The 12,143-nt window shown below is 40.4% G+C and overlaps 1 protein-coding gene across 1 annotated transcript in view; it reads left to right on the plus strand.

The window, feature by feature from the left end:
• ARHGAP18 (Rho GTPase activating protein 18) overlaps positions 1-6,962 on the plus strand; it is a gene marked incomplete at its 5' end in the record, with an annotated part of 36,295 nt that extends 29,333 nt beyond the window's left edge. The window contains 3 exons of the mRNA XM_009704187.1: positions 2,496-2,620; positions 3,857-3,918; positions 6,589-6,962. Of these exons, the coding sequence (XP_009702489.1) occupies positions 2,496-2,620; positions 3,857-3,918; positions 6,589-6,680 (279 nt within the window). The remainder of the gene's footprint in view (positions 1-2,495; positions 2,621-3,856; positions 3,919-6,588) is intronic.
• Between the last annotated feature and the right edge of the window lie 5,181 nt (positions 6,963-12,143).

The raw sequence follows: 12,143 nt of genomic DNA on the forward strand, positions 1-12,143 counted from the left end.
ATCATTTGCACATTTAATAAGTATGTATTATATACCATCATCTGAGTTGTTAGTGAAAATACTGCATAGTCACTTCATTCCTCTCTTCATCTGGCCTGATGAATGTTTAAGTGTGTCACGCAAAATGGAATGAGAGAATCTGGAAGAGACCCGCCCTAGATCCTATAGCCAAGCAGCTGCAGTTCTTTTGTAATGTATAGATTCAAGTCCCTCTGAAAAGAAAGGGTTTGCGAGAAAATGAGTACCCTCACAGGTGACTGCTATGCCTGCTACAGACTAAATGTTGCAGGCCAGTGTATTTTCCATCAACCAGGGATGTATCTCTCTTCAGGCTTTTAAAGTGTGCAAGTACCTAACTCAGCCAGAGGTTTCAGTGTTGTAAACCTCATCCTGAGAGAGCCTGTGAGGCAGGAGAGGAGACTCGCAAGCTAAACAGTATAGGTGACCCACCCTTCGGCATATTGTCAGTCACCTTATAGGTACTTATATGTTGTGATGTGGAACCCTAACTTGGATGTTTTGGACTCTGCTGTGCAAAGAACAGGTCCTTCTGTGATTCTGCTCCTAGATGTTTTACGGCCACATTTTCTTTCCCACCAGCTTGCACAGTAAGTGGGCTATGGGATGCTCAGGATCTGTTCTCTCTATGGATGGGCACCATGAAAATTTTGTGCAGCTGGGCATGAGTTCATCTGTAAATGCAGCTGGTGAAAGTGGCAAAATGCATTCGTTAGCTGGACTAATAATGATTCTGTCTGAATAAACAAATAATTATTCTGTTTGATCTGTGACCGTAATGTTACAGCTCTGTGGACATTTCTTGTTCTTTCTCACATATGCTCAAAGCAAGCAGGGTTTTAAATTGTTTATCATATGCCTGCTGTGTAGAAAAAAAAACCCTGTTATCCAGCTGCAGGTTGGAAGAACTCCATTAAAATCTACTGAGACAAAATGATACCGAATTGTATACAAAAATGAAAACCAATTTAAATTTACCATGCTGAATTTGATGAAAGACCAGTTGGGAACATCTGTAAATAACCATTTCATCCTGAAAAGCTTCCTTTCCTTTTGCCAGGATCCCAACAGTTTGGAAAGAGGCAAAAGATCTTTAAGCAGGAGTTGACTTCCTAGCAGATGGCTACAGCCACTGTTTCCATAGGTGGCAGCCTTAAAGAACAGATCTGACAAATTTAGGGATAAATTTAGGGAGTTACTCTTTGAGATCTATTGCAATTTTAGGAATCTTTGATTCCATGATTACTACGGAGCAAATTCTCAGTGTGGTGATTCTTAATGCTTAAGACATAAATAGTCGTTATGCCTAGTATTTTTAAATCAATAAATAATAAGACTGGATATAGAATGCTTGGTTAAAATTACTTACCATAGCTCATCACTTGTATGGTAATGAGCCTTTAGCTTTCTCAGGAATCCACGCTTCTGATTCTGCTCACGTTTATACTTATTCTATATTCATTTAACTCTGGTGGTTTCAGAGAAGGTATTGTAGATTCGCAGGTGCCCAGATTTGTTCGTTGATTATGGAAAAAGAAATGTTCAGCCTTACAATTGCGGTAAATCGGGGGCAAGGGGGAGAAGAGAATGAACTGTCATAATCAACCTTGACTACTGAGACTCTTACATTTCTTTTCCTATCAAAATGAGTACGTTTGGGTAAATGATAATGTAATATGAACAGAAAAATTACCTCAAGATTTCCAGGAACAGAAATTAAGACCTTATTCACAAATAAATTACGCCTTTTGTGACTTCAAATGTCATGTACTGGAAGTTGAACCGAAAAACTGTCCTTTGGAGCCCTGCTCTGTAACTAGTATGATTGATATTCATCATCAATGGTTTTGGGGTTCAAATAAAATACAAATCCATGATGTAGTCAGACCTGCAGGTTGACTAGCTGAATATATTCTGGAGAATAAAAAATAGGGAGAAAAAGCTGCAGTACTGAATATCTGTTTTAAAAGGAAATGATATTTCAAAAGAGGAGTCGCTTAAAGTAGACTGACCCATGAATACTTTGTGATTTCTTTTTCTTGCCATGAAATTCAGATTAAATGAAACTGGAAAGGTTTCCTCTGGAAACCCTTTAGCAGGGGGGTGGTGCAGGGGGTTTGCCTAGCTTTCATGCCTGCAGCAAGTCTTTTCCATATCAATCTCATATGCTTCTTACCATGCCAAAGTGTGTTCTTAATATAGCAGTAATTGTTATTGTTATTCTTAACATCTTTGAAAAATAATTAAACACTACTGTTCTTTTGTATTAAAGTTCTCTCTGCTGTTAAAAAGAGATTTGAAGGCCTGATGAAATGTACTGAATTACTGTGTAGTTATCATATTTCTGCAGTGAAGTGTGGTAGTTAGTAGTTAAGTACAGAGCACTGTACTGTGTTACTTATTCCATACTGTATTTTGAGAAGCTCATCAAAGCCGGCTGCTAGCAGCTTTGTTCCAACACCGTTATTGCTTTGCAGGCTGATGTTCCTCAGGGAGTGATACGGGTGCAAGCGCCTCATCTTTCGAAAGTTTCCATGGCAATACAGCTGACAGAAGAACTGAAAGCCGGTGATATAGTAGCCAGGTTTCTCAGCCAGAAAAGGTACAAACACATTTTTGTTCTGTTATCATTTCAGGAGAAGTGACTTTTCATATATTATACCAAAAAAAAGTTTTAAAATACTTTAAGACCAGGTGAGTTCATGAACTTTTCAATCAAATTTAGCCATTAGAATACATGCTTGAGGAATTTACTTAATGCTCCTAGTATCATTAAACCTCACGAAGCCTTCAGGAATACATGAATGTACTGTTGGTAAAAAATTAACTGCTGTTTAATCTGATGGGTCAGGAATAGTTTTGTAACTTTCTGGGGACAAGACAGAAGGGAGCTCCAAGAAAATAAGTCTAGCAAGCAAAGGAATGAGGAAAAGAGAAAGAAAAAACTTCGTAAAAAAATGTGTTTATATATAGCAACAGTAAAGGTATTGGGATATAAATATATGCAAATGTCATGCATGTGCAGTGATATAAAAGGAAAGATATATTTGAGTCATCCAAATCCATTTAGAAAGGGAGAAGTTTTAATCAAGCTTTTATAAAGCTTTTATATTGATTTTAATATATATGAGCAAAGTAAGAAATCAGACTAGACTTAGCAAAAAAAAAAATATTTAACACACCTGTGCATCATATATAACTATTTATGCTAAAGCAATAACGTGGTACACTAGTTGAGATTAAGAAGCTGCTTTTTCCTGAATACGGTTTTTAGAGGTTTACACTTTTCACAGAAAGTTATTTTCTGGCTGTGCCTTAGCATATATTATTACAATTAAGCACTGAGAATAATAGAATCCTTTTGTAATACAGGGAGTTTATTCTTCCACTATGTGTTTTTTACCTCTTTTAGTTGCAGCAAAATTAAAACTAACAAGAATGTGGTTTCTCCCACCCAACCATAAGGCTTTTTCAGAAATATGAAGTGTTTGAGGGGAATACTTATTTTTGCAGCAGCGGTGAAAGAAAAATCAGAGGATAAATATCAGGCTACTTGCTAATAACAATGGAATTATTTTCTGAACCCTACAGTTTCTTTACATCTATCTAATTTTACCTTTTCTACAGTGCGTTGTTTACTTGCAGGAGTATTCATTTGCACTAGCATGCGAGGGTATTCTTGTTCACTTATTGTATCAGTAAATGAGTAGAAACATGAAGGGTTTGTGAAAGGTACGCTGCTGATCTTAATTAGCATAATCTCTCCCGGACACGTCTAAGTGGCTGATGTACAAGCTCTTTTGCAATATAGTTATTCATTGTGTTTTGTTCCTGACAGTGGAAGTGTCCAAACACTCAAGAAAGAAGAGGTTTTTCTTTATGAAATCGGAGGAAATATTGGTAAGAATGGCTTCTGAACAACTTCTTCTCCTAGAATAGGATTCCTTGGCACGTTGTCCATGGGCTTCAGTGTGGTTGCATTTTTATTCCATGTCCCTAGTTCTCCCTGACACTGCAGCAGACAGTTAACCTGTCTGGGAGAAGGAAGAAGAGATGTTGGTGTGATCAACATATTAGCAGTATCTTATTATCTCTCCCAGAGGAAGACAGCAGCTGTAACAGATGTTCCTAATGTGTATGTACAGTGAAGAAGCACAGAAAGGTTGGATAGGAAAGTGCTTGAAGTTCCTCTTACTCATCTCTTTGTATTGAGGCATAATAAGTGAACTTACAGTCCTTCATGCTCTGCATTTGAGTGTTGCTTGTAGATTCTTTTGGGGGAAAAAACGCTCAACCAGAAAGATGACCCAGTGATAAAATTTTCCAACAGTTAGTCTTTCCTACTTGGTGTCTTCCAGACCTTCTTGATTAAAGTAAATAGCAGATCAGCAAGGTTAATGCCAAAGGATAATTTTGAACACAGTCCTGAAACGTTCTTTGACGAAAAAATTATTTTTGCAGTGGGAATCAGTTTCTAATCACAGTATTTTTCATATACTCAGCAAAAAAAAAAAAAAAAAAGGAACTAGAAAACAGTATTGGATTGGACTTACATTTACTTTTTTCTTATTAACTGTGACCTGTTAAACTTTATTTGAAGTTATAGAATTCCATGAATACCCAGTACTTCCGTACTCGGCAAGTTTAAAACTTGCATGTAAATTGCTACTTCTAGCATTTTTCCTTTTTACCTAATCACTATTTTAAATCAGGGTTTTTTGTGTGTGTGTCTAAACCAAAAGATTTAAAGTAAATGAAAAATAACACTTTCCTATGTTCCCTACAACAGTTATGTTTTAGTGTTTTTACTAAGTCTCATGGCAAAAAAGAAGTTACTAAGATAGCTGGATTCAAGATGAATGTATTACATGTTCTCTTGCATATCTAGTATGTACATACAGTTGCTATGCCTGTTAAAGCAGGTTGTGATCCCAGATGAAAGACTTTTTTAAAGGAGAGGAGTATCTTGTTTATTGTACAGAGGTATAGTCATTGTAGAAAAAAGGTTTTGTACCAGAATTCCAATGAAACTGGAACAACCTACTATCACTTTAAACATGTGACAGAAATTGTATGTCTCTTAGAGAAAATACATTGCTAGTTGCAGATTTGGTTTGTTGTGAAACAGAGGAAACATCTAAGCTTTCTATCCGTTCTGAATGGTTTACTTCCAGACAATTTCAGCTTTAATCAGCCCTTACATATACTAGTCCTTATTAATACTCTCAGTTAAGCTAGGAGAAAGTCCCTGACATGAACCTGCTCTACAGGTTTAAGTGAACCAGCTGTCCTGATCTTTGCCGTTTCTCTGTCTGTGCCCGATGCGATTGACTCCTGTGGAGGGAGAGCAGAGAAAGCAAGAAGACTCGACAGGCTTGTGGTGCACTCATATGCTTACACTTATGTTCAGAATTGGAACATGTGCAATGCTGCAATTCTGTCTCCTAGCAGATGGAGCTGCTGAAGTCTCCAGACATTTTCTGAGTACTCAGTACACTATGGGGCCTCAGGGCACTGAATGGGACTTCTGCCATTGCTTCGTGACCAGGACTGGATAGGGACATGGCAAACCACTATCCCTGTGATCTCACTGCCTGAACGTGCTGCATTGTGTGGGGGAGAGGACCTAGTTCAGCAGCATAGGTGGTACAGGTCATGTAGGTTGGGATAAAAATCCTAGAGGAAAGACAGGCTGCCACCTGGCAAGGAGAGCGGATGGAGATGGAGAAGAGGGGAGACCGAGCCTGGTTGACCAGGGAGTCTTGTCTTTTTGCCTGCTCTGTGCAGGGACTCCAAAGAGCTGGCAGACAAACCCAGCTGCAGCTTCATGCCTCTGCTTGCCTCCTGCTTCGGGAGCACATGTACTGGAAACATCTGGCTGGCACACGAGCCATCTACTCCAACCACTTGCATGGTCGAGTAGGAGAGGGGCTGTGATGTGGAGCTGCAAATGCGCGAGATAATGCTTTGCCTGTAGAGGAATGGGAAGAGTACGAAGATCTTGATGGATCTGCCTACACTATTTTCATCACAGCTACTAGAATAAATTAATTGCTTGTAATGCACCAAGAACACTGTACTACTTTTGCCTCCTAGGACAGTAACCATTACAAGTGTGATGCTGAACTGCTGACCAAGAGGAGTAACACCTTCTTAGCAAGGACAAGCCTTGCTCAAACCTTCCATTTAAGGAGAAAATAACCTGAAATTCTAATGGGCTTCTATGCAAATGTGAACCTAGTGTTTGGATTTAACCACAAGAGGACCATGGCATTGCTCCTTTTTTCCTAAACCTTTGCAGAGGGGAGCTCTGTGTGAAGAATCTGACCTAGAACATGGCACAGAGGTGGCAAAGCCCCTATTCTCCTTCCTCCTTCCTCTCTCCCCCTTCCTCCCCAAGACAGATGGGAAGGGTAAGAGCACTTCTAGGTTTTAGCTGCATTGTTCTTTGTTTAATACCACAAGAGAGGGCTTGAAAACCTAAATGGAATAAAGCAGTGCCAGGAACTTTGAAAGTTGTTTCTTTTCTGTTTTGGTACTGCTATAATCACATCTCTCTTCTTTTTCTAGGAGAACGCTGCCTTGATCATGATACCTACATGAAGGACTTATACCAGCTCAACCCAAATGCTGAGTGGGTTATAAAATCTAAGCAGAGCTAAGCTCACAACTGATGGCAAAAGAACCTGTGGACTTAACTTTGTAAGGCTGAATGTTTCAAAGGGATAGTGCGTCCTTTCAACATTCAACTGTGTTATATGTATTAATAGTACCTTATCCAGTTTAAAAAAAAAAAAAGTGATGGAAACCCAACAGTGATTACCAGTAAATTTTCAGTTTTACTCGCAGCAAAATTTTGGAGATAGCACAGTTTTCCCACTCATGTTTGAAAAGACAGTAAGTACCTTAAATATTTTAATGGCACTAATCTACCTCCCATCTGGTAGGTCTTGTTTCAGAAGAATTTATTTTTCAAACAGATGTTTAACCTCTTTATATTGGAGATCTACAATCTGTTTGTGTAGAATTGTGTGTTCATATAGGTCTTTACAGTGCTAGTACACTGGAGAACCAAATCCTGATCAGCACTTCTGAATGGTACAGTATTAAAAATACCTAAAACCAGTCATATGAATTTCCCAAGTAAGTGTGAAATTCACGGGAAAAAAACTGCAATGCAATATATTTTGTCTTTGGAAGTCCTAATTTTGTTCACTTTCTAGGTAGAGTTTGATGAAAACTATTTAAAAATGACTGTGAAAATGCTTTCTATGCAGCTTTTTTGCTAGGTCTTTTAAATATTTTTTTTATTCTTCTTCCAGTTGATTGTAGTCTTGAGATTATTTTTTGAAAAAAGAAAGGACCATGTGACAAGTTGAGTAATTTTTAAAACTCACCACTCTTGGCAGTGTCCTTTCTGGAATATTTCATACACTAGGAAGTTGTTTAGGTTTTTCAGCAATGATGTGCAGCCATGTTACATACACTGGTTTCACGTTTTTTTGGACATCTGATTGCATTTTGTGAACTGCCAAAACCTGCCAATTACTAGCACAAGAAAAACTTTCAGGAAGAATAACATAACTATGGAGGGAAACTGTAATTAAATTTCATAGGTAGCAAACCACTAAACCTTTTCGCTCAAAACCAGTGTAAAGGTCTACTGTGGAGTTCACATAGGCTTTCTGGATATTATCTACCATCAGCTTTATGTCTGCTCTATCCTGGACGAGGCTGGAAATCAAGTTCTGATTTCCCTTATGCTGATAGATGCTGTCTAAACCACTTCAAAAATTAAGGGTCCAATGGTGAACTATTGCACATCCTTCTCTTTGCAGGGAAGGACTGAAAGGTCCCCATGGAATTCGCTGATAATGAATTATAGACTGATGTGGCTTGTTGCAGCACAAAGAGCTGTGAACTCCAGCTCCAGAGCCCCAATCCCACAGCAATGCTTTGGGCTCACTAACTTGTGTAGTGCTTTACAATTTTATTTGTAAACTAGCTCAGCCGTGCTTAAAAGCTCACACTTGCGTGCTGACTACCTGAAATAACTACTGTGAAATTATATCCTTGGAATGAAATATTTTCTTTCAGTGTACACACAGAATTATATTGACCTCATAGGGAATATTCTATATACAATCAAGGACTGAATTACATTTATTTTTTTTTTAATGTGATCAAAGCTGATTAAAGGAATAAAGGGCCTTTCTGCTGAGCTTTGGATACAGGCCCTGACTGTGGTGTTCCCAAAGTAACCACTGGAACTCTCCCTTTTATATATAAGCAGTGAAACAGAACTCTGAAAGGTCATAGAAAAATTAGACATGTACTGATTAGTTATCCACAGCATATGAACAATTTTGGGGGTGTAAGTATTTATTGTTTTTTAAAGTCAAAGGCTGTCTTCATATGGAAAGGAAGCACTGAAGGATTCTCAAAAGCAGGATGAATAAAATAGGAAATTGTTCTAAAGTGACTGTCCTGCCCTCGATGCTCCATTTCGCTGGGTACCCCTACGTGGTGCAGCACTGTGCCACTATGGGCGAACTCTGTAAGACAAACCACTGTTGTCAATAGAACAAACCACACTCCCTGTTCTTTAAATGTTAGGAGTAGAGTAGAAAACCAGTACGATGTTTAGGTAAATATTTATGAATCTAATGCAATAAATACAAGGTTTTTTTTGTCATATAATGCAAAAATTATATGTGTTTTCATAATACATTATAGTTCTGTAAAAGATTACTTATTACTGGAACTCTAGATGTTATTTTAATGAGGAGCAAAGTGCGGATGATAGGAACAGCTGTACAGTTTCAGCCTAAAATTACTACTGCCCTGTGGCTACGATCTCTTAAATAACTTTGTTTCTGGTTTAGTGCCATTACCTTTTTTTAATTTAAAAAGCTCTTTTATAATTAAATGTTGTTTTTTTCTGACATCTTTTCTCATTTGAATTCTTATATTTGTATGTAAAACATACACAATTGACACTAAGCGGTGATTATTTCTTATTTTCACACTTTATATCTTTGTAGATAGTTTGTAGTTTTTGCATATGAAAAGAGACATTGATAAGTTAGAAAGAGTCTTGCAACATGAGTGTCTGCTGGGAAAGGAAATACTGGCTAGAAGTTTAAAACTTCACTTGCAATCACAGCACACCTTAGCTAAATCCATGTTATAACACTGACTGGGTATATGTGAGGGAACAGCAACTTCTCAGCATTTATTGAAAATACTGGCTCTTAATTCCTCATAATTAAAGAATTAAATTAGGGCACAAGGGGGAAGTCCAACATGCATTCAGGTAAGCTGATAAGAATCTTTTATAATTAAGAAGACAACACTGCTTGGGTTGCTTATTTGGGGCAATTTGGCAGCCAATCATTGTTTGACTGACAACTTGGGAAACACATCCACAGGTCTTTTTTCACCCAGCTGACAGATTAATTAACACTTAGTGTGTAACTCCACGTGGGCAGAGCGGCGGGGATGCGTCTGGAACAGCCAAAGGCATTGCAGGACTGGGAATAGGGGGAAGGATGGAGTGGAGAAGCCAGCGGTGGCCCCTCGTACCGCTGCCTGAATGTTGTGGAGCACGTAAGGATGGTTTTGTGCTCAAAAATCACCCTGCAATGTATATTTGGGGGGGGGGATGAGAGGGTCCGCAATGCTTATGTGGGGTGTTGACAACTTTCTTCCGCTGCCTGTCCTCTTCAAAGACCAAGGAGTTTGCACTCATTTTCCATAGCCTCCTGTACTTCCTCACTTTGCATGAAGTGCACGTGCCATCTCTGAATATCCACGGGTGCTAAGAAGAAAGCTGTCATCCCAACCACCTCCGCATGCGTGAGCCGCGGTGAGGCAGGCAGCAGCACGGCAGGATGTTCTCACGTTGCAGGTCAACAAGCTGTGTGTGTGAGCGTGCTGGTGAGGTGTCAGGAAGGCGGTAGGGAGCAGGAAGATGAACGGGTCTGGATGTGTTGGAAGCATTGACTGAGTTTCCAACAGGCCTTTTGGTATGCGGTGGCATGACTAAGATGAATTCAAGGGGTAAGGAGACGTATTTTTATACAGTGAGCACTGATGGAGAAGGCAGTGTTTGAGAAAGGCCTGCTTGAAACTTTTTCCAGGTCATTATTTGTCAGATACTCTTCTTAAAAGCAATGGAGCTATCCAATAAAATACACTCCCAAGTATTGAGTTCAATTGCAGCAGAAAGCTAATTTGGCAAGAGATTTTCTAAATGAATTATTTTCTCTGTATCACACTTAAATATATCTGAGGATTAGACCTCTATTGTTCTTCTATTTTTAAAATGTTGCAGCCATTCAAAAAGAATAAAATGTGTATGCGCTGATCTTACAGCAATATTTTTTATGTAGAGCAGTGCTTTAAAGATCTTTAAACCACTGTTTGTGTTTGCACACAGACCACATTTGAGGCAGGTAAGTACTTATCATCCCCATTTCACAGATGGGAAAAGTGTTCATAAATGGCTGGCCTGCGGCTAGAAGGGGTGAAATCAATCTGTTTTGTAGAAACCAAATGTAATCCTCCAAAAATTGTTTTAAAAATCTGCCATATTGCCAATAACACACTACAGCAATCACGAATCTGACTTCAGGGGACTGTTTTAATAAATACAATGCTGTGGTTTTTAGCCTGGTTTCCAAAGGAAAGGCGTCTGGGGTAATCTCGCTGCCTGTGTGTGTCTTCCGCTAATTACTTTTGAATCTGTTGGCAGACTTCAGTCATTTTTGGCAAATGGAGTCAGCTGAGGGAATGTCTCAAAAATAATTTTCTACGAGCTTCATAAAACTAGGCAGCTGAAAGGGAGACAGAGGCAGTATGAGTCCTTTGTTCAAAGGGAAGATGACAGCGTAAGCTTTACCTTTATTTAGGGACCAGAACAGATGCGGAGGAGAGACCATACACATGCTCTGATCATGGTGGGAGGCTGCGCTTGGAACTCACAGCCAGCCATCAGGAATTGGCATTGGGTGTTTGGATGCCTGTGAAAGCATTTGCTTGTGTTGCCTTCTGACTTCTGAATCTTCTTTTCTGACATGATGTGGGTGATTGTTGCTCAAGCTGCAGTTGTTTTCCTTCGCTGGCTTTTGTGGTGCAGCTTCTCCGCAACTTCTTGTTAGTACGGTTCATCCCCATCGCCTCCCTATGGGCTGAGCAAGTAACTGAGCACCTTCCCGGCCTGAGCTGTACCTGCAGTTAACGGCTTTCACACAGGTGAGGAGGTGGGTAGCGGTACATCTGCTCTCTCTGCTTGTAGGGCTGTTGGGAATTACCTTCATCCTGGACAAAGATCAGATCTAAAATTGGTCGGTATCAAAGGACAGTCTTCACATGCAGGTTTTAAACTGTCACGGGAATATAGCTTGCCATTCAGATCCTCTGTTCTGAATCATATGGAGGTGGTGGCGGTGGTTCAGAATCCCTGCAGATATTACCACTCCTTGATTAGTCCCTTTTGAGATAACTGAAAGGACCCTTCATTCGTCCTGTGGCACTGTCAAACCAGTGACTAACACTGGTTCACATGGAGAGCTGAAGTCTCTGTACGTTACCTGCCACATGAACTTTGCCCTCTGTGTTACCGTTACGCCTCTGTGATGCGTTACCCTTGAAAATGCCTGGGTTTGGGTTCAATTGGCTCGGTTCCCGTGAACAGTCTGATCGCATGCTACGTCACTAGGTCAGGTCCTGCAGGTCATTCAGTTCTGTGCTTCTTTCCCATGGCATTTCTTGTGCCTTCAGAGCGGTGAACACTTGGATACTGCATGGATGTGTGGTTGCTGTCCAGTGTAAGCCATCGCCCGTCGGGGAGAAGCGGCGGATCGGTCCTGCCGCACGCACCTCTGCGTTTCCTTGTCTGAAAGCCGCCCTCTGTGCGAAATCCCTGTGAGCTGCCACGGGCAGCCAGGCCCTGGGTGTCCTGACTCGACCCTGGCTTGCGGCACTGTGCTGTCTCAGGTCTCGGGGCGGGGTGCCGGGGCGACGGCAGGTGGCGCTGTCGTGCCGTGCTCCGCCGTGCGGCGCGCTGTCGTGCCGTGCGGTGAGGTGTCGTGCCGTGTCGCTCCGCGCCCGGCGGGCTCCCC

The sequence above is a fragment of the Cariama cristata genome, unplaced genomic scaffold (assembly GCF_000690535.1).
Source record: "Cariama cristata isolate BGI_N322 unplaced genomic scaffold, ASM69053v1 scaffold1337, whole genome shotgun sequence".
Taxonomy (NCBI): domain Eukaryota; kingdom Metazoa; phylum Chordata; class Aves; order Cariamiformes; family Cariamidae; genus Cariama; species Cariama cristata.